This window comes from Myotis daubentonii, chromosome 4 (genome assembly GCF_963259705.1).
Source record: "Myotis daubentonii chromosome 4, mMyoDau2.1, whole genome shotgun sequence".
Taxonomy (NCBI): Eukaryota; Metazoa; Chordata; class Mammalia; order Chiroptera; family Vespertilionidae; genus Myotis; species Myotis daubentonii.
In genome coordinates, this window is record NC_081843.1 from 16,897,153 (window position 1) to 16,919,659 (window position 22,507).

The 22,507-nt window shown below is 48.8% G+C and overlaps 2 protein-coding genes across 16 annotated transcripts in view; one reads left to right on the forward strand and one right to left on the reverse strand.

The window, feature by feature from the left end:
* ANKS3 (ankyrin repeat and sterile alpha motif domain containing 3) overlaps positions 1-9,312 on the reverse strand; it is a 33,770-nt gene extending 24,458 nt beyond the window's left edge. For 2 of the 14 annotated variants that reach the window (XM_059693019.1, XM_059693018.1), the window contains exons 1-6: positions 8,994-9,307; positions 8,209-8,295; positions 6,173-6,381; positions 4,048-4,246; positions 3,740-3,861; positions 1,616-1,697 (exon numbers count right to left, since the gene is read on the reverse strand). In XM_059693019.1, coding sequence (XP_059549002.1) covers positions 1,616-1,697; positions 3,740-3,861; positions 4,048-4,246; positions 6,173-6,342 — 573 coding nt within the window. In that variant the 5' untranslated portion in view covers positions 6,343-6,381; positions 8,209-8,295; positions 8,994-9,307. Of the gene's footprint in view, positions 1-1,615; positions 1,698-3,739; positions 3,936-4,047; positions 4,247-6,172; positions 6,382-7,036; positions 7,148-8,208; positions 8,296-8,993 lie in introns of those variants that run through there. The other 12 variants (XM_059693020.1, XM_059693009.1, XM_059693013.1 and 9 more) reach the window with 12 other exon arrangements.
* A 219-nt stretch (positions 9,313-9,531) lies between these two features.
* On the forward strand, positions 9,532-22,507 carry DNAAF8 (dynein axonemal assembly factor 8). Of its 2 annotated transcripts, none has more exons than XM_059693032.1 (9): positions 9,532-9,696; positions 11,230-11,409; positions 13,691-13,822; positions 14,722-15,222; positions 17,478-17,595; positions 19,239-19,380; positions 20,368-20,490; positions 20,943-21,041; positions 21,847-22,507. In XM_059693032.1, the coding sequence occupies exons 2-9, from the start codon at positions 11,281-11,283 to the stop codon at positions 22,004-22,006; spliced, it is 1,404 nt and encodes a 467-aa protein (XP_059549015.1). In that variant the 5' UTR covers positions 9,532-9,696; positions 11,230-11,280; the 3' UTR covers positions 22,007-22,507. The 2 variants fall into 2 exon arrangements, with proteins under 2 accessions (XP_059549015.1, XP_059549016.1); XM_059693033.1 differs by having other exon boundaries at positions 20,368-20,478; positions 20,937-21,041.

A 22,507-nucleotide genomic window follows, 5' to 3' on the forward strand; every position in this document is an offset into this window, starting at 1 on the left:
AAGCCCGGGTCCCAGGTGCCAAAGGGAAATCAGTGCCGGCAGCTGGGGGAGGAAGGCCTACTCTTGCACGAATTTCATGCATTGGGCCTCTAGTATATACATAAAAATATTCCCTGGAGCACTGTTTACAATTGCAAGATGGTGGAAACCTAAGAACTAATTAATTTCGGCACAGATTATACATGTAATACCATACAGGATAAGATGTCTATGGCAGCCCTGATCGGTTTGGCTCAGCGGATAGAGCGTCAGCCTGCGGACTGAAGGGTCCCAGGTTTGATTCCGGTCAAGGGCATGTACCTTGGTTGTGGGCACATCCCCAGTAGGGGGTGTGCAGGAGGCAGCTGATCGATGTTTCTCTCTCATCGATGTTTCTGACTCTCTATCCCTCTCCCTTACTCTCTGTAAACAATCAATAAAATATATTTTTTTAAAAAAAAGATGTCTATGGCATATTAAGTGATCTTTTGTTTTTCTCTTTTAAGTCATCTTTTTAAAAGCTACAGACCAAATATATAGAAGGATCCCACTTTGTCCAAAATAAAAAGCACCTTTTTTGCAGGTGTCTTCAGACATGCCTTTCTAAGCACAAGAACAGTCCTGGGGTGTCCCTTTATCAAACCAACTGGGCATCGTGGAGAGGAGCAGGGAGTGGTTGAAAAGGGAAGAAGATCCTTGCCTTCTTACTCTATATACTTTTCTTTAAGTATTGGGATTTAAAAAATGTATTTTCCATACTTTTCAAATAATAGTATATTTTAAATTCTTACAGGAGGAGGTGTCTATTTTTACTCATCACTGTACCCTTAATGCCTAAGTGCCACAACACTTGACATCAATAGATTCTCAATGAAAATGTATTGAATAATAAAGAGCAATTCTTTCTATGTAGCAGAAAATTCTGTTATAGTTTACTAGAGGCCTGGTGCATGAATTCATGAACGGGTGGGGTCCCTCAGCCTAGCCCAGGGGTGGGCAAACTTTTTGACTTGAGGGCCACAGTGGATTCTTAAACTGGACCGGAGGGCCAGAACAAAAGCATGGATGGAGTGTTTGTGTGAACTAATGTAAATTCAAAGTAAACATCATTACATAAAAGGGTACGGTCTTTTTTTTTTTTTTTAGTTTTATTCATTTCAAATGGGCCGGATCCGGCCCACGGGCCATAGTTTGCCCACGGCTGGCCTAGCCAGTGATCCAGTGATCGAGGACTATGGGCGGGGGAGGGGGGGGGGGCGGCCAGCCAGGGGGAGGGATCCCAGGAGGTCAGCCTACTGTCCCCCCTCCTCCCGATTAGGAGGTTGGGGAGGTTGGCCAGCCAGCCCCCCAATTGGGGCCGATGCAGGTGCCGGCCGGCTGGGAGGAGGGGCGGCGGGAGGTTGACTGTGGGAGCGCACTGACCACCAGGGGGCAGGTCCTGTGTTGAGCATCTGCCCCCTGGTGGTCAGTGCGCATCACAGCGACTGGTTGACCGGTCGTTTGGTCGTAAAGGTTGCTTAGGCTTTTATATATATATATATATATATATATATATATATATATATAAATAAATACTTCAGTGATGATTCGTCACTTGCTGTAAGTAAATTATAAGCTAACAAAGAGGGTCACTTACATGATTCAGAAAATACTGCACAATTATTTCATGGCCAGCAGCAGCTGCTTCCATCAAAGGGGTGAATCCATATATTGGCTCCCTGCAAGATAGAGGCCACAGTCCAATGATTAGCAGAGAGTTCTTTCCTTATGTGGACAAAACCATGCTGATGTCCCTGGGTGGTGTTCCTAAGTGGTTAGAGCATCAGCCCTACACCAAAGGGTTAAGGGCACATACCTGGGTTGAAGGTTCAATCCTTGGCCCCCGATCGGGGCACATACAGGAGGCAACCAATCGATGTGTCTCTCTCACATCGATGTTTCTCTCTCTCCCTCTCTCTCCCTCCCCCACCCTCCCTTGCTTCCACTCTCTCTAAAAATCAACAGAAAAAATAACCTGTTGAGGATTAAAAAAACAAACCAAGCTGATGCAAAGCCACCCATCCCTAACTGCAGCGGTCTCCCTCGAAAAGAATTACCGGACAAAGATGAGAAAAGTTCTTATCAACACACCAGCTTCATAAAAGCTTCTGGTTTCCATCCCACTCTAGTATTTTGTCCTAAAGACATTCTGTCTCCCTACTTCACTCCTTCTAAGCTGTCTGCACCTGCTATCTCTTAAGTCTCCACTCGAATCACCTGCAAAAGGCAGCTATTGCCCTTCATTGCTCACAGAAAGCTAACGTCTCCCGTCCACCTATTCAGACCCTGTCTTTTCAGTTCAGCATCCTCCAGGAACCCTCCCCAAAGCCCCGAGACTAATAATCTACCTGCTCTTATATGCCTGGTACCCAATGCTTATTTTCTGTGCTTGGTTATGGTTAACTCAGCACTGTCTTCAGAGTGCCCCTTAATCCTCACTTCTTTCATGCTGGTCTAGAAGACAGAAACCAAGCTAAATACTGGATTTCAGCCATTCTAAAACACATTTTAACATCTCTGCAGTCAGAATGTGTCTCAAGATCCATCCATCGGTGAGTTGCAGTTTAATTAGTATTTTTTTCTTTCTTGGTGGCATGTAAAACTATGGTGTGTCTTATAATAGATGACATCAACTGAGGGCTGTGGGAGTGCCAGTTGGATGCTGTGTTGAAAGGGGACGTAGAGGGCGGGGGAGGGTGATAACGGAGAAGGTAAAGGGGGATAAATGGTGACGGAAGGAGACTTGACTTGGGGTGGTGAACACACAATACAACATATAGATGATGTATTGTAGTGCTGTATACCGGAACCTGTATAATTTTATTAATCAATATCACCCCAATAAATTCAATAAAAATAAAGAAAGAAAAGAAAGGGGATTATCATCATGACAGGCTTCAGACCAGTGGTTCTCAACCTTGGCTGCACATTAGAATCACCTGAGAATCTTTTCAAAATCCTGATTTCTGGGCCTCATCCTCCAGAAATCCTGTTTCTTTGTTATGGGGTGGGGCCACAACATTAGTAACAAAGAAACAGAATTTCCGGAGGATGAGGCCCAGCAATCAGGATTTTAAAAAGATTCCCAGGTGATTCTAATGTGCAGCCAAGGTTGAGAACCACTGCTTTAGGCACTATCCCTTCCAGCTTATGAAACTCATGACTGTTTTCAAAGCATCACCTCACCTGAGAAGGCCAAAAGGAAAAAGGAGAAAGGAATTAGCATTGCCACCCACTATGTTAGGCCCTTGACATATATAAAATAATATGTAATTCTTCGAACAACTCTATGACATAGGTATTGCTATTCTCAGTTTTCAGATAAAGAAAATGAGGCTCAGAGAGTTTTGTTTGTTTGTTCTGTTTGTTTATAGCAAAGGTGGAAATTTATTGAAAAACAAGTACAGACTCTCACGTGGGGAAAGGAAAAGAATCTCACAGCACAGACTCCCACATGGGGGGCGGGGGGGGGGGGCAGTACTAAGGCTCAGAGAGCTTAAAGTGCTGCACCCAATGTTCCCTGACAGATGTGTAAAATGGCCAGAATTATCCCTAGGCTCCTGCACCTGAATGGGACTGTCTCTTCTGCCACTTTGTCTGAACGCCTCTTATGGAGGAGGGGCTGCCCTGATTCTGGCCTGTAGCTGCCTGTATAGTTGCCCTCCTTAGAGTAAGAGGTGACTACACCCACTCCTATGGCCACTTAAGACCTGGTAATCACCTCACGTTGGCATTTGCTCCACTGTCCAAAAGGAACTTGACCATCTGCTGATGTCCTGCGCTGGTGCAGTGGAAGAGGGCAGTCCAGCCTTGAATGTCCTTCATTTCTAGCTCAGCGCCTTGCTTCAAGAGAACACAGAATGCTTGTTACGGCCTCGTCTCCTCTACGTGGGGCGGGTGCCCTCCAGGTCATCATGCTGAAAGAATCAAAGTGATTACACGCACACTATGGCCTACAGTGGTTCACATCTCTGCCAGAGCAGCCAGGAGCCCCTCAGGTTTCTGGGCCTGAGTCCCCTCGTAGCTCACCTGGAGGAGAAAGTAGGCGATGCTCTCGTTGCCACAGCTGGAAGCAAGCATCAGTGGAGTCTGCCCTTCTGGGGTCGGCACATTCACACTCACCCCCGCCTCGAGCAGCAGGTGCACGATGGTATCGTGTCCAATGTAGGAGGCATACATCAGCGGGGTCCAGCCACCACCATTCTTCTTATTCAAATCTAACTCCCTCCTAAATAAACGCAAGATATGCTAGCCATGCCCAGCCATCTCACAGGTGGGGTGTACCAGAGCTGGAGTCAAGGCCAGGAATGAAGCTGAACGTCCTATAGTGCACAGGACGGCCCCCACCACAAAGAAGACCTGGTCCAGGGCTCCAGGTCAGGATTTCTCGATCTTGGCCCTACTGACAATCTGGACCAGGTCTTCTGCCAGTGCTGGGGGGAGAGGAAGGGACTTAGACAATCGAGTTCCACTGCAACTGATTTCCCCTTTGTCACCTTGCCCTACAGAAACATTCTTAGAAAATCCGTGACCAAAGAATCCTATCTTTCTCACTGATTTCCATTAAATTTCTAGAAAAGCATTTCCCATAGGAAAAAAAAAAATGTGGGCTTCCCAAGGTATGGAAATAACATCCACTTCCAGAACGTCTTGTGTAGTTTATGCCCCACAGCCTTTCCTCTTCCACAGTCCTTGCCTCCAGTGGAGCTATTCAATCTGCCAATCAATCCACACAGCTTGTGCCTTTCATAGGTGTGCACATAACACACCATACCATTCACTAGCATCTTCAACTGACTCTGGAATGGCCATACAGCCATTCTCAAAGGTCCTGATTCCAGGAATGCAGCAACAGCCACTGGCTGGGAGAGCCACATGAAGACCAATGCATCCTCACCACATGACATTCATTGATGGAGCACTCAATTCCACACGGAGGAGGAAGGACCTGACCCTTGGCAGAACATATCTGAGGCTCTCACATCTCCCATCAGCCCAATCGCCCATTCGAATGGATCCTCAGTCTATCTCACCGTGAGCAAGCCTTAGGATTGGCTAGCATCACAATCCCCATCAGAACACAAACATTCCCCTCTTCTCTTCTGTGGAGCCGTTCTGGACTGTGCATTTTACCAGAATACCAAAGTTAAAAGCCCCAAAACACCATAGCAGCAGAGTTATAAATCGGGTCTTGGTGACCCTGTCGGGGAGATGTGTTGCCCGAGTACCCAGCTACACGATCCCAAGGCCGCCTGGTGCCTTGAGAAATCCTGACCTAGAGCCTTGACTACCTTCCACCGACTGACCACAGTCTGGTAGCCAGTGCTGGGGGGAGAGGAGTACAATGGGATGTCCCTCACCACAGTGCACTTGCACTTGACTGGCCAGGTTTTTTTAAGTGATGGCTACGACTTGGGCACTGGAAATCTGGGGCTTCGACAAGATTTGACTTTGATGCCCCAGGAACGGGAAAAGGCACATGTAGGTATGGACATAGATCATTTCTCGGTGTTATCGATGACAAATGGAAATATAAGCACAAAGTGTGGTGGATATAAAGGGTGTGAAGGCGAGGAAACAGATTATTTTCCAAAAATTACAGTACACATCACATTGCACTACAAACCAGACATAGCCAAGGTCCACCGCTGTTATATGGGGACTTATTATAACATTAGTAAAAAGGGTATGTGGGCAGTGAGTTTGGGTGGCAGTCCTCCAGAGGGCAGATGAACCTTGCTGCCTCCTCCTCCTCCTCTTTGGCAGATGCTGGAGGGAAGAGGGCACCAGGGATTAAAATGATCCCCTGGGAAAAGAAGGCCATAGGGCATTGCTTTCTATTTTTATTTGAGCATTTCTGCAGTTAGTAGAAACCATAAAATTACTTTGGTTAAAGTAAGCTGGAAATGTTTCTAACTATACCTATGAAAAAAGGTTTAGCTTTTTCTTCCTAGGAATAAAAACTGCCTTCCTTATTAGAGTCCAGCACAAACCATTGTTCACAACTGCCTGAGAGAAGCAGGGTTAATCTAGGCCATATGTACTAAATGTCTACGAATCCTGGTTAGCTTACTCATCTCTCTATGTGGGAGTTGAGGCCACTCAGATGGGCCTCAAAATCTAAAGAGGAGGAATATTTCCCAAGATGTCTTACCGCTGCACACATTCCTTCACCACTTCATACTGGCCGATGGAAGCAGCTGTATGGAGATCCAAGGGGATGGCCAGCTGCTCCCAGCTGACCTGGGCACCTGGCCCATGCCACATCGACAAGCTGCGGGTCAGGAGTTCTGGCTCACTGGCTTCGTCGCTGAGCTCCGACATCGCTGTGGAGGGAGGTCCAGGGGTTATGTCCTTTCTTTCCTGGTGGTTCCGGGGAATGAAAACAAGATGGTCACACTCATACCTGCAGTAGGTGGTTGTGTCACAACCTGGGACTGATTTAGACAACTTTCTTCCATTAAATATTGTATGATTTTGTCCAGCCAGTGTGGCTCAGTAGTTAAGCCTCAACCCATAAACTGGGAGGTCACTGGTTCGATTCCCTGTCAGGGCACATGCCCAGGTTGCAAGCCCGATCCCGAGGAGGGGGCGTGCAGGAGGCAGCAGATTGATGTTTCTCTCTCATCCATGCTTCTCTCTCTCCCTCTCTCTGAAATCAATAAAAACATCTTTTTTTTTTTAAGTGTATGATTTTGTGAGCTTGTCACCAGACAGAAAAAGAAGAGCACACATGGTGAGTCATACACTGCAGGGTATATTTTCCTTCATTATCCTCAGGCCCCACATTCTAGAAAGGGTATTTTCCAGGAATTCAAGAAGCCTGAAAACCTCCTGGGTGGTAAATAAAGAAATGCTAATTGGGTCAGTGGACCAAATCAGCTCTTGGGTGTGGGGGAAAGAACCCTGCACTTAGAACAAGATTTAGCTCTGCTGCCCTGGTCAGGTGGCTCAGTTGTTTGGAGCAGCATCCCTTAGACTAAAAGGTTGTAGGTTTGATTCCAGTCAGGGCACATACCTAGGTTGCGGGTTCGATCCCTGGTGAGGGCACAAACAGGAGGCAACCAACGGATGGTTCTCGCTCACATCAATGTTTTTCTCTCTCTGTGTCTCTCTTCCTCTCCCTAAAACAAACAAACAAACAAACAAACAAACAAACAAAAACAATAGGAACATATCCTCTGGTGAGGATTAAAAAAAGTTAGCTCTGCTATTTGGCATCTCCCATCCCCAGTTCTTCACTGTCTAATGGATACATAATAACTCAAAGGGCTGCTATTAAAGACACATGGGAGACAGAGTAAGCAAACAGTGGCACATTCATAAGATGGAATGCTACGCAGCATTAAACAGAAAGAACAACAGTTGATACACACAACATACCACACAACCCAGGAACCAATCTCAAACATATTGGGCTAAAAGCCAGACTCAAAGGCTACCTACTGTATGATTCCATTTATATGACTTCCTAGAAGAAATAAAACTAAAGAGCTGGAGAACAGACTAGTAGGACCAAGGGTTGGGGGTGTGAGGTGCACAAAGATATAGCAAGAGGGAATTTGAGGGGGATGGACCTGTTCTGCGTCTTAATTGGTGGATGTGTAACTCTATGCATTTATCAAAACTCATAGACCTGGACACCAAGTGAATGAATTTTACTGTATGTAAATCGTTTTAAACAAATAAAATTCGGAAAAATTGAGAGCCCCTACCACAGGAACTAGGGTCTGATTGGTGTTCAGCAAATGTCAAGTAACTACGAATCTTCCTCTTCATCCCTTGAAAGTGGGAGAGAGAGGACAATACCAGGAAGACTCTGTGATTACGAGAGCCTTTTATTCTGGGAATCCTACCCAAATCAAGGCCAAGTCATTAGCTTCTTAGTAAAACCCTCAGGTCCAGGAGTGACACCTGTCTCCTATTCTTCTCTGGGTGAAACAGAGAAAACAAAGAAGGGCAAAGTCCAATTCAGAAGGCCTAACAGTACCACCGATGCCACTCGGACCTCACTCTCTACTAAAGAATGCTTCCAAGCCGCAGGAGACAGCCAAGATGGCCAAGACAACAAACAAGCTGCCAGTTTGGGAGACAAAAGATTTGTAGGCCTTTTGCAAGAGTATGTGTACATGTGATGGGGCCCACAGGCAACAACATGCAGAGCAAAACCCTGCCTCCTGGAACCCCCACCTTGCACAGCTGGTGGGGCTGAGTCCAAGCAGCTCTCACTTGGCAGGTGTGAACCTTCAACCGGAGAGCAGTCCTGACCCACAGAGCCTGGATTAAAAGTCAAAAAAGCTGAGTGTCAGGGCAGAGCTCCTTTCAAACACCCCTCAAGCCTTCTGTGGGTGTGTCTCTCTATCCCAAATGCCTCCTCTTGGGTGGGGCCCATGTTCACTCTCCTCTGATTGGATGCTCACATGCCCGACGGAGTGCTGAGGGCTAATCAGAACCAGGCCCCTGCTCAAGAAGCTTACGGAGAACTTGGATGCGAAGGGGCCATAAAGCTAATATTACTTCCTTTTCACCCTGTCACTGCCAAACGCAGCATGATTATATTCAATACTTTTAGAAAAGGTCTTTTGCATATCGCTTCCAGAACTTATCTCCAGGAAGTAGTGCTAGGGATGCGAACTTTTTTCACTCTACCTTTTGGTTCTGAGCATTCTGTAAAATAGTAAGTACCATTATTTTAAAAATAAGCAAAATGTTAACTTAAAAAAAAAGGTCCCGGTGGTCGACCGTCACGCCCACAGGGAAGAGATCCATATGAGCCCCAGGGCACGCCCTGCGGTGCTAGCTCGCTGGCCTCCGGCGGGCCGGGGCATCCCAATCTCCTTCTCCGGCTCTGGGGAGGGTCCCTAGGGAAGAGCCGGAGCGCAGACGTCCCTGCCGTCTCCTCCCAGGAACCCTACACGGAACGTGGCTTCAGCTCCCCGCCCCACAGCTGCAGAGGCGAAAAGTCAGAAACTCACTGAGCGAGCAAGCCGCAGGCTGGGACGCCCCGCGGCGGGCGGCGCAGGTGGGCAGCAGGTGCGGCACCAAGCAGGGCCGGGCCGCGGTGGACCCTACCTGCGCGGACCTCAGGTCCTGGGTCGCCTTCGGCTACCTGCCGCCGCCGACTGCACGCCCGCTGGCTGCTGCGCTCCTCCGGCTGGACCCACGCTGCGCCGCGCGCGCCCGGGAGCCCTCCACGCCCGCTGCCTCAGCGGCTGGACCCACGGCCCTGCTCCCGCCCCGGAAGTGGTTGCGGAGGCGCGGAGCACGCCGGGACCTTCGCGGAATCACGGAGCAGCTCTGGGCGCGGTGGAATTCGCCGGTTCCACACCCGGACCTTCCCGTCAGCTCGCCCGGCTCCCTGTAGGACGCCCGCTGCAACCAATGAGCTGGGAGAGTGCGCCTGCCCCGCCCCTCTCTGACCATAGCAACCAATCCTATTGCTAAAGGGGCCAGACGCGCCAAGCCCCGAAAGAGGCAGGGGGCTGGGGAGGGAGGGCGAGAGGGGCGGTTGGCAGTCGGTAAAGTAAGACTCCCCTGAGGGGGTATCCCGAAGGCGGTGAAAGGTTCAGTAGTTGCGCCGCGGCCCAAGGGGGCGAAAGCGACCGGAAGGACGCGCCGGAGGCTGTTTATAGCCCTGTCAGGACGGCGTTGGGAGGGCAGCGGAGGCGGAGGCCTGAGGTGAGGGGCCTCGGGCCTGCCGCAGCTGCAGAGATAAATGTCGGGAGCTGGACGGGACGCGGAGGAGACAGGGGTTGGGAGTGTGTGGCAGGACAGACGCTGGGTTTTCCGGTTTCCGAGCTTTAGCATTTAAAACCCTGACCGGGGAGGCCGTTGGCGTCTAGTTGTCATGACAACCACCCGCCAGTGGTAGGGATGGCAGGGGTGGGACTTTGGGCGGGGCTAACGGGCTGCAGCCAAGAAACGGACGTGGATTCAGAGTCAGGATTCCGAGGAAACTTGGGATGCCAGTTTGTGTAGCATTTGGTTTAACCCTCATCTGCTGGTTGAGCCAAGCTCCTCAGCTTGGCGTTCAGGACCCTTCACGATCTGGTCCGTTTTTACCACAAAGTCCAGCAGTTGACACCTTCCCACCCCAAACTTTTTGGGCAATTTTCACTCCTCTGAGACACTACATGTTCTCCTGCAGCCCAATGCCTTCCCCTTTCCCTTCATTGATTGCCTTGTCCACCTAAAGAACTTATCAGTCTCTGGTAGTCCCCTTCACCTACGTGGTTCTGTTGTCCTCTGATCTGCCCTGAAGCCAGAGAACATCCCATGGTGTATGTACTACATGCGTCCACACTCCGCAGTTTCCATTTGTGGGTGCACCAAACTCCTGTCCCCACTCCTATAAGCACAGAAAAAGCAAGAAGCCCATTGCTGCTACACTGATGGGAGCCTGATGCAGAGTGGCAGCCAGCCAGGACTGGAGCAGGAGTGTTCTCTTCCCATTTTATAGGCACTGCTGCCTCAGGCTGCAAGGATTTTCCAGGCACTGGCTCTGAAGTACATCACCCTACATTCCTAAAGCCCCTTTGACCCATGAGGGGCTGGACCTTTTCCTTTTAGACTGGGATACAAAAGGAGGGGCTGCTTCAGTGCCTTGGTATGAGGGTTAAATTGAGTGATGACTCAAAAAATATATATATCCTAGGGACTCCAAAATGTCTCTAGTCTATTCCTTTGTAAGGGAGCAATAAAAGTTAGTGGGGCCTAAAATCCCCTCTAATTTTGATGCAAATTCTCTTTCCCATTTACAAACAATATAACTTATCTGAACCTATGAAATATAGATAATAGTATCTATGTTATATGCGATATATATAGTTTACATTATACATCATGTATATACATGTATCATTGTATATATCATATACTTATGTACATAATTATATATCAATATCTATATATTATCATATATCACTATATACTTCATATACATATATCTTCGGTCTCCATACTGCACTGCGCGTGCACACACACACACAGTGCAGGGCACGGTGCCTCACACTCAGTAACAGGAACCTGCAGAACCAGAAGGGAAATGGGGTAGGAGGTCTGTGAGTCAGTTTTCATCCCCCACAAAGTGGTAGATTCTTTGAAAAGGCACCTCCTGTCTCCCCCCCACCCACCTCCCACCCCCGCGCACCGCCCTCCAGCTCTTGACCCCTGGTCCCTGGATCCTGTCACCTCACCCCACATCCTCTATAGGGTTCCTTGGATGATGACACACTGAGAAACTTCCTCTGAGGCCAGGCCCCCATGGCATCCCAAGACAAAGATGTGGGGCCCTCACTGCCCTCTCCGTGGGCCTCCCAAATGGGGCCCTGGGAGGCCATTCTTGAGGCTGTCAGGGAGCACCTTCCGTCTCTGGACTCGGATTCCTCTTTGGTAAGTAAGTACCTTCTTCCTATGTCATCTTAGGCCCTGATTGCTCTTCCTTTCCCATGACAAATATGACGCTGACGCATGGAAGGCTATGGAGCTTATTAGCTCTGCATCCATCATCACTGTTTTCTTTCTCCGAATATATTTATTAGTGCTCAGCATCCTCCTGGGTCTTACTAGTGACCCCAAAGGACAACTGGAGAATTCCTCTGAGGGCTTATCACAATGCACTGAAATGGTAGCCACCCTCAGTGGTGGTTCCAGCCAAGTTCTGGCTCAACAGAGAGTTGAGAAAACACCTCAGCAGAGGAGGATAGCGGGAACATCAGCATCAAGCAGACCTGGGTCCCCATTTCCACTCAGTAGCTAACTTACCATGTAACCTGTGGGCAGTTATCACTGGTACAAATTTGGGATTCTGTATGTAAAGTGCCTGGCCCAGAATGGGTGCTCAACTAATAGAGTTAACGAAGTCACCCATATCCTAGGGTATTTTTAAATCATCACCCAAGGGCATATTTACTGATTTTGAGAGAGAAAGGAAGGGGGAGAGAGAAACATCGATATGAGAGAAAAACATTGATAGGAGACAGAAACATTAATTGGCTGCCTCCCGGATGCGCCCAGACCAGGGATTGAACCTGCAACCTTTTGGTGCACAGTACGATGCTTCACCAACTGAGCCCCCAGCCAGGGCTCCATCCTAGTGTCTTTCTCATCCTGGCAAACATTTGCTTTATGGAAGATGGTGATAAACAGAGAGGTACATCATGTAAGAGTTAAGGACCAAGGCTCCACATTGTAAGTTGTTGTAAGGATTAAATAATTAAATTTTGAGCACAGTGCTTGGGACATGGTGAATGTATAATACATAGTAATTTTCTTTTTAAAAAATACGTTTTTATTGATTTCAGAGAGAGGATGGGAGAGGGAGAGATACAAACATCAATGATGAGAGAGAATCATCGATCGGTTGCCTCCTGCATGCTTCCCACTGGGGATTGAGCCCACTACTGGGCATGTGCTCTGACCAGGAATTAAATTGTGGCCTCCTGGTTCATGGGTCGACACTCAACCACTGAGCCACGCTGTACAGGCCATAGTACTTTTCTTATTGATCACATGCATTCATTCAACAAACATTTTTTAAAATATATTTCTTTATTGATTTCAGAGAGGAAGGGAGAAGGAGAGAGATAGAAACATCAATGATGAGAGAGAATCATTGATTGGCTGCCTCCTGCACACCCCAGACTGGGGGTGGAGCCCACAACCCAGGCATGGGCCCTTGGCTGGAATCGAACCTGGCACCCTTCAGTCTGCAGGCCAATGCTCTATCCACTGAGCCAAGCTGGCCAGGGCCATTCAACAAACATTTAAAGAGCCTACTCAGCCTCTTCAAGGACCAGGAGGCCTTTGTAACGTTATACACTGTGGTGGGCCTTGCTTCACCATGATGGTCACTGTGCTTCTAGTTTCTACCTACTAAGAGAATGTTGGGTGGCAAAAGTGACTCTGAATTTAAGTTTAAGTGAGTTGTACCATCTTCTCCATGTAGTGGAAATTAGGCATGTGCACACCTGTAAATGTGACAGCGACCCCACAAACAGAGCAAAGTGGGCGATGCACCAGGTAGGAGCTCAGCGGTGGATGTCAAATACACAGGTTGGAGCTTGGCATGTAGAGAAAGGTTTTAGAAATAACAAGCCAGATTTGGATCTTACCTGTGGCACCTGCAAAGATGAAAATGACACAGCTTCCACCCGAGATCTTCCAGTGCACAGCGAGGCTAATAGGGAGTAGATAATGCAACCCCAGTGCCTTTTCACATCTCCAATCTCATTTGCTCTCTTCAGAATACTCCTGTGAGGTGGGCAGGTGACTATAAGTGCCTTCCCCACCCTACCTTAGAGGCGACAAATGAAGGCTCCATGTCATTAAAGGATGGTTCAAGTCATGGGGAAGGGAAAAGCTGGACTCTGCTCTTTTAGCCACCACTTTGGTACCCAATTCATTCGCACCAGGCATTAACTAAGCACCTGCCGTGCAATGTCAAGGATGGCAGGTATGTGCAGAACTGAGAACTCAGAATCTCACTTCCACGAGGTGGTGCTGCTGAGCTTACTTTTCTAAATCAGCAATAGGAACCAGAACTGGGCAAGGCCCTTTGGGAGAGAACTGATGCCCCTACTGTCCGGGGAGGCAGGGCAGAATGGGGTAAATGGGGCAAGGCCCTCCTGGCTCTCCCCCCTGCCAGGTAATCCCTGAGCTCTCTTGTCCACAGTCAGACTGCGGAGAAGAGGAGCTGTTCATCTACCAGCGAAATCAAACCACCCTGATTCCAGACTTGTCAGAGGAGCTGGCTGAAGACCCTGATGGGGCCTGGGTCGCTCCGGCCAACAGGTCTCCTCCTGAGGTCAGTGGAATGCAGGCTCCAGGGAACCTGCTGGCAGAACAGGGTGTGGGAGTGAGTGTCCCTGGCTCTCACCGGATTCTAACAGCAGTGTGAGTCAAAGAGGTCAGAACCCCTAGTCCAGCATCTCTGCACACCCAAGCCTTTCTCCAGGTACAACCCAAGGAGTTCAGAAACCAAACATCTACCAGCCTTGTACATAGTACATTCCAGGAGCCCAGCACACTTAAGACCAGGGTTTTTCTTCATTTCTATGATTACCTCAGCAATTCTTCTGGATGATTTTTTTAAAAATTCAAGATGGAAAAGTCTGTACCAATTTATGGGGGTCAAGCCCTGGGCTTGCTCTAGAATCAAAGGGCCTGGGTTTTATCTTATCCACCCCTTAATAGCTATGTAGTCTATTTATAGTGGCCAAAGGTGGGAGCAACCCACGTGTCCGTCAACAAACAAAAGAGATAAAATGTGGTCTAGCCATGCAGTGGAATATTATTCAGTCCACTAAAAGGAATAAAGTCCTGACACATGCTACAGCATGATGGACCTTGGAAACTGAGCTAAGTGAAAGGGCACAAAAGGACAGACAGTGTATATTGACATATCTAGAATAGACAAGTTTATAGAGACAGAACGTAGATTAGAGTTTACCAGGGCTAGACAAGTGGAGGTATAGAGTCTCTGGGTTTTTTGGGGGGAGGGGTACAGAATGAAAGAGCTTAGAAAATGGACAATGGTGATGGTTGCACTGCATTATGAATGTATTTAATGTATTTAAGCCACTGAACTTTACATTTAAAAATATTTAACATGACAAAGTTTGTTATAGACATGCCACAATTTAAAAAAAACTTCCTTAAAGTATGCTTTTGAGGCTGCTAACTGAGGACCTGTTTTCTCAATAGCCACTGGTGGTACCTGTGGAGTTCTCAGCAGAGCCCTGGGGTGAATGGAATGTAAGGATGAAGGAAGGAAAGGATCCTGGCCAGCCCTTGGAGAGTGGTGGTGAGAGCAGCTCTCTTAGGATGCCTGAGGAGACCCCCACATGGCAGGAAGGTGACCTTGGAGACATGTCTTTCAACACCAAAGGATCCCCGAGTCCTCCTTGGGGGCCGCAGGGAGAAGCCACCCTCTGTCTCTCAGAAGAAGACCTGAGGATGGACCCAAATGCTGTCCCCTGTGTTCAGAAGGGCTCAGACTCTGCAAACCGGAGAGCCCTCCGAAAAGAGAGAAGGAAGATGATCGAGAGAGACTTCCTTCATAAAGTCACCTGGGGTGCCAGGGGCCCTACCTGCAGTGACCACAGCCAAGTGAAGGAGACACCCTGTGAATCTGCATCCACGGGTCCGAGACCAGGAACGTCATCACAGGGGCCCCGGGAAGGCCTGCCAGTGCTCTCCCTCGAGGTAGGCAGCTCCCTTGCCCTGTGCATCCTCAGGGTGTGACCCGTAGTGGTCATAGGCCAACTTGAGGGTTGGCCCATTACACCTGTCTTAATCTGCGGGAGCTGCTATAACAAAATCCAAGATCCAGGCACCGGCACATTCTGTGTCTGGTGAGGGCCTGCCCTCTTCTCACTTTGTCCTCACTTGATGGAAGGGATTTGGGGCTCTTTTATGAGGACACTAGTTCCAATCATGAGGCTCCCCCCTCATGACCTAGTCACCTTCCAAAGGCATCACCTCCAAACCCCCACTTTCGGGGTTAGGATTTTAACAGCAGCGACCTTAGGCCCATGGTCCCCTGACCACTGGCAGACAGGCTGTCATACCTGTCTCAGGTGTTGTGCAGTGCCGGCAGACAAACCATCCTCAGGTAGCGTTAACAAAAACAAGGAAGAGTAAGGAGACTCCAGCCTTCTTAAAAAAAAAAATTAAAAAGTGCTAATCCCAAGCATGTTTATAAAGACACACAACTGCATATAACATAGAGAACAGAGAGCCCCAGCCAGTTTTGCTCAGTGGATAGAGTGTCAGCCTGTGGACTGAAGAGTCCCGGGTTCGATTCCAGTCAAGGGCATGTACCTCAGATGCAGGCTGCAGGGCACGTGCAAGAGGCAACCAATCGATGTTTCTCTCACATTGATATTTCCCTTTCTCTTCCACTCTCTCTAAAAATCAATGGAAAAATACCCTCAGGTGAGGATTTTAAAAAATGATGTTGAAAAACAAACAGAGCCCTAGCTGGTTTGGCTCAGTGGATAGAGCATCGGTCTGTGGAATGAAGGGTCCCAGGTTCGATTCCGGGCGAGGGCACATGCCCGGGTTGCAGGCTCGATCCCCAGTGGGAGATGTGTAGGAGGCAACCAATCAATGATTCTCTCTCATCATTGATGTTTTTATCTCTCTTTCCCTCTCCCTTCCTCTCTGAAATCAATAAAAATATAATTTTTTAAATAAAGAAAGAAAAACAAACCGATAAATAATAAAATAATTAAAAAAATAGAGAACAGATTCTGTCAAAGCATAATTCTCAAACATTAAAGCTCCCATTCTCATACCAATAGTGAATACCTGTTAACACTGGATTTCGCTCATGAATGAGGGAACCAGCAGGATGACAAAAGCAGTTTAAAGAGATTATGAGAGACTAGGATTTTGTAAGACATTGGAAGAAAAGAATTGAATGCTGAGATAAAATTGCTACATTAAGTGTAAAATCAGTCAACATCCTACCCGGCAACCGAACTGATACCTTTGGGGCTATCTTCTCTACTGTACCATTGCACTTTCTCAGGTTTACAAAGTGGTAAAACGGGTGGGCCCTGATCAGTTGTGCAAACCAACCTCCCCTAGGAAGGTGAGCTTCTTAGAAAAGCTCCAGCATGACATTGAAAGGTCATGCAATTCTCTATTTTGCTTTATTTACAAATTTGAACAATTTTCTTAACAACTTAGGGAAACATGTCATCAAGGTGTTCATGGAGGGCATTTTCACAAATTCCATTCTTATCAATTCCATTCTTTCAGTTCACTCCTAAACACTTTTATTTTCATTCACCTACAGGGCTGTAAGGGGCTGCAAGGTCATACATAAGAAACATGCATTCTTGATTAATTTCCCTCCTCTGATCACACCAACTCTGCCCCCACAGCATCCAGTTTTCAGCACCTGCCTGAAATTATGTTTCTTTTCTTTTTTAAAAATATATTTTCAATTGATTTCAGAAAGGAAGGGAACAACAGAGAGATAGGAACATCAATGATGAGAGAGAATCATTGATTGGCTGCCTTTTGCACACTCCATACTGGGGACTGAGCCCACAACACAGGCACGTGCCCTGACCGGGCATTGATCCGTGACCTCCTGGTTCACTGAGCAATGCTGGCTGGGCACAGTCTGTTTCTTAAGAGCAAAACTTTTTAACCTTCCAATGTTTTAAACCTGTACGAACCTACAAAGTGTTAAAAAGACACCAGGTTTTCTCCAGGTCAAAGTATACCTTTGTGCCAGACACAGAAGTATTAACCGAAAAGGCACAGGAAAGAGGTGCAGATCCCTGGCGGTTCACCCTGCAGCCCACACAGGGCGGATGAGTAAGCCCCAGCTGCAAATGTGGGCAGCCTCCAGGTCCTGATTCCTACTCCGGGACGTCCCACGCCAGCCTCTTGCTCCTGGCACCCTGCGGCAGCCTTGTAATCTCCACTTTAAATCATTTCAGCCACTTGAAGAGTGGGATTTGGATCACATCCTTCAGAGTCTGGCTGGACAAGAAGACGACCGGGGAGATGGAGCACCTAGAGGAGTGTGGTGGGCAGCTGATCACCTCCAGGGCCCAGGTCTGACCTTAAACACCAGGGCCCAAGGGCATCTCCACAGCAGCTCCTTCCAGGGCCTCTCAATAAAATAGGTTCATGGGCTGGGCACAGTCAGCCTTGAAGCCCACCATGTCCTCTCTGCTGCTCAACCCTCACTGTCTTGAACATTCACATGCCAGTCCTTGAAAGACTTCATTTATTCACTCACTCATTCACTCATTCATTCACTATATGTGACTGCCTGCTATGTGCCAGGCATAGACCAGGCCCTGGGGATACGAGAGAGAGCCCTTCAGAAGTAGTTCCTGCCCTTGACCCCCACCTTTTCCTTCTACCCACCACCTGAAGCCTCCCTCTCTTTCCTTCTGGGTGGAAAATAATCCTGCCTTTGGCACTTCTTCAGCCAGCTTCTAAACACAATCCTGCTTCTACTGCCTCCCTGTTTACAAAAGAAAGCCAGGGATGTTGATTACTGTCAGTGCACTTGTGGCCTTGCTGTGGGAAATTCTAAGAGCTAATATGCTAATTAGACCAGATGGTGGAAGGACCAGTGGTGGGGGGAGGTCAGCAAGCCTGCGCTGCCAGGCCAGCCATGGTGGTCCCAGTGCCCTCCCTTCCACAGAGGCGGCTGCAGGGGAGTGGGCCTAAGTGCAGCTGGCATCCCCCCGAGGGCTCCCAGGCTGCCAGAGGGATGTCTGACTGCCAGCTTAGGCCCAATCCCCAGGGGAGCGGGCCTAAGCTGTCAGGTGGACATCCTTTGAGGGGTCCCAGACTGCGAGAGGGTGCAGGCCGGGCTGAGGGACCCCCGAGTGCACAAATTTTTGTGCACTGGGCCTCTAGTTCTGTAAATAAAACAAAAGCTCCCCATCCCCTCCAGGCCTGGCCCGTAAAGGTGAGTGGAGGAAGGTCTGAGGCAAAGAAACCAGGACATTCAGTTAGGCCTCCAGTTCAGAGTGAATGCTCCTCTGGGGCTAATAACCCTGTGCTGTTTTTAACAAGGTTTTGTTTGTAATTTAGCCCGTTAGCAGGCTGTGGAGAAACCCTATAAGGTGGAGTGAGAGTGGGGGCTGTAATTAGTACCCCTTTTTTGAGGACAATGTGGCAGAATGTTTTCTATTGAAAAGGCATATAAGCCTTTGATCAAGCTATTCCACTTCTAAAGTCTATCCTGACACATACTCACATAGGTGGGTAAAGATGTATTCAAGGATGTTCATCTCTGTTGCAGTTTGTTTACAATTGTGAAAATTGAAAGCAACCCATATTTAGTATCATATTCAATAGGAGTCTAGCTAAATCTGTTAAACCACAGAACAATCTGCAGTGTTAGTCTGTATACACTAACTTGGAAAGATGTAATATATTCAGTGAAAAAATCTACAGAGGATAATCCAATTGCTATTTTTTTAAAGTGAACACAAGTGGAACTAGGGAGTGGGATAAAGTGTTAAGAAGTCACCCCAATGAGTTGTCTCTCTGCTCCTGAAGGTACCACTCCCCCAGCCTTCCTGAGCGGATGTGGGATACCAAAGGGGTGGGGCAGGGCCTCCCAGGCCCCCTCACTTCTCCATGTACAAGCTGGAGGTTTGTCCACATGAGGGGTCAGGCCTCTGTAAGTCAGTGACCAAGTCCCCGTTAGTCAGCCTCCCTTACTCTCTGGTCAGATCATGCCGAGCCCAGCGCCCAGGACAGGCTCATGGAACAGCTCACCCTCCTATGTGCCAAGCAATTCAGAGCCTCTTCCTCTGCCTGGAAGGTGCCTGCAGACATGCGCCCGGACAATGAGCAGCTGAAGGCCAGAAGCAGGTGGGACTTCTTGCCAGTCATGACCCTGTCCTCTTTACAACTGGCCCCAGCCTGGCAGCCTATTGTGGATGGGGCACTTGATGTATATTTCTCATTTCATCTAAAAAAATCTGATCAAGTAGGTGCTACTATGATCTCCATTTCATAGGTGGGGAAACTGAGGCTTAGAGATATTGACTTACCCAGGTCATATGTAGCAAAGCTGGGACTCAAGCCCCAAAGCACCTCTTTCCCTCCGCCCCATGGGAACCCTCCCTTCACCATCCACATGGTCTTCCAGGGGCATAGGGTCCTGGTCTTCTGGTTGCTGTTAATTGAGCCAGCCCTGAATAGCTGACCCCAACCAGGCCAATTAGAGCCTTTCCTTGGGAATTTTTGCCCTGGTATCTGGGTAGAGGTGAGAGGAAGGAGAAAGGCCAGTTGTGGTGAAAAACACTGAAGCTGGGGGTGGGGAGGAGCAGAGATGGGGACAGGGCCCAGTTGTATCCCTGCCCTTCCCACACTTGGGTGGTTCCACTCGTTTTAAGAATCTGAGAGCCAATGATTCCCTTTTCCCTTGAGTTAGTTGGAGTGGTTTCTGTCCCTGGCAATCCGAAGCGTCAACAGAAATGTCTAGACCTGCACTGTTCAATTGTAGCCACTGGCCACATGTGGTTACTGAGCCCTTGAAATATGGCCTGGGCAACTGGGAAACTGAATTTTTAATTTTATTGTATTAATTTAATTTTAGTTAGCCTAAATGTAAATTGCAACAAGTGGCTACCTCGATGGAAAGCACAGATATATTTCAATCATCACAAAAAGATCTATTGGATGGCACTGGCCTAAATCTTAAGGGTTGTTCTGAAGAGTAAAATAATTCATTGATAGGCCCTCCTCAGTGCCCCACACACAGTGGGCGCTCAGTCTGTGGCAGCCAGTAGCCCAGCAACAGGTCCCCTGGAATCACTGAGAAGTGACTCAGCACCCCTGCTCTTCTCATCTCAGATGTGCTTTGATAGAGCTGAGTCAGCGTCGGCTAAGGAACCCAGCGGAGCCTCCCACCATCTTCATCGACCTGAGGCCCACAGAGCCATCAGACCAGGGGCCATTGGAAAGGTACAGAGAGCAGTGACAGCCCTGCAGCAAACCCACTGCTTTGTGGATGACGCATTGGCCTGGAGGGGAACAGAGACTTCGAGGGATGGGAAGACATGGGCATGGGAAAGTCCTGGGCGCACCGCTCAGTTGAGAAGTACTCTTAGCCAGGAGCCAGCAGTCCCACATGGTCCTCAGGAGGCTCTCCCAGCAGAGGGAGGAAGCAGAGGCAGACAGCAATCTTCCTAGGTCTAAGCAAACAGTCTAGGCGGGGTGCATTGCCCTGGGGTGCTTCCCTCTACCACCCGGCAGGAAGCCCAGTGGCCCTTTGGTTTGGGTTGGTTGGGCTTTGGCTGGCCTGCCCATCCTCCTGCCTTGGGTTACCAGGGAGGCCTGGGCACTCCAAGTCCTGGTAGGAGCCTGGCCTGGTCAGGGTGGATTGGGGCACATCTAGCAAACCCTCGTTTCCTCTGCCCCAGCTTCAGCTCCGGCTCCAGCTCCAGCTCCAGCTCTTCTGACAGCGAGGAGGCAGGGGAAGAGGAGACAGCTGCTCGGAGAGACTGGCAAGGCCCAGGGGGGCTATGGTAACCACTATGGGCTCCTGCTGCCTGGGGCTGCTCCCTGTTGCTTCCGCACAAGCCCTTGGCCTGGCACATTTAATGTTTGTGCTTTCAGCTCTATGTGTTGCACCAGCACATGAGGGTGTGGGGGGGTCTGGGGAGGTGGAGAGGGTAGTCTTGGGAGCCCACCTGGGACCCAGTACCATCTCAGCCTGGCTGTTGTTCCCAGTCATCACCAAGGATGCCTTAGCCTGCTCTGAAAGACAGCTCCCCAAATTGATTTCGCCCCCAGTTGGTGATGGCAGCGGAAGTGAAGAGAAAGTACAGAGTAAAGTGATAAAAGGCCTGGGTGAATTAAGATGTGAAATGTCAAATTTAGAGAAGGCGCAAGTCTCCTTCGGGTGGGGGAGTGGGGGTTGTGGGGAAGTCTCCTTGTGGGGCGGGAGGGACATTGTTGTCACTGGCGAGTTACAATCATGCTGTAGCAGTGTCCATTTTTGGAATTGGAGAGCTTGCTGATCCTATCCTTTGAGAATGTCAGTCTAATGCAACTTTCCCCATACTCTGGTCCATGATCAAGCATTATAGGAAAAAAGAGGGAAGAAAATTTGGGTTGAGAAAGGTCACATGGGCTTCATCCCGGACATGTCTAACACGATGACATGAATTGTGACTCTCAAGGGCGGGAAGCTGCAATCGTTTATTTACATCTTGAGAACTAGGGAAATGCTCCTGGAAGCACTGGCTCTGTGTGTGCCGTTTCAGTGGCGAAGCATTGGGAGGTTTGGCCTCTACTCGGCATTGACTGAGGTGGTTCTCTGTGTTACAGGGACTGTACTGGGAAAAGCCAGCTTCTCCAGCAGCTCAGGGCCTTTCGGAAGGGGGTGGCTCTGCCCCAGTGGCCTGCCAACAAGGTTCCTAGGAGCAAGAAGGCTCCTGAAGATACAGCTGGATCTGGGGCTGGAAGGAAGCAACATGTAACACTCTGAGTAAGGCAGAATGCCCTGGCCAGACACTCAGGAGGAAGTCCTGGGGCCCTCGGGGACCCTCTTGGGCCAGGGATAGTCAGAGGCCCTGGTATCTCCTCTGGGCCAACTGTAAATGCCTCTGGGACTGGATCTTGGGAGGTTATTGGGGTGGGTTGACTCAGTCAACACACCCAGGTCTGATGGTCCCTTCACTCTCCCATTTCTCTTAGCAGGTGCTTTTGTAGTGCAGGGCCTCTCAGACTGGACCCGTCACCTAGCTCTCTGTTCGAATTTGGTCAGAACATTTTAATGCATTTACAGCAGAGATCCCAGCACAAACTTATACACTGTACAGCATGAAGACAACTCAGGTGACCCTACTCCTCTGAGAGGACGTGGAAGGAAAGCCCATGAAGACAATGGTTTTGTTCTGATGGTTGAACTGCGAGCCTATACATCTTTGTCCATTTCTGTATTTTTTCCATTAATGTACACCTGTTATTTTCATCATAAAAGGTCTTT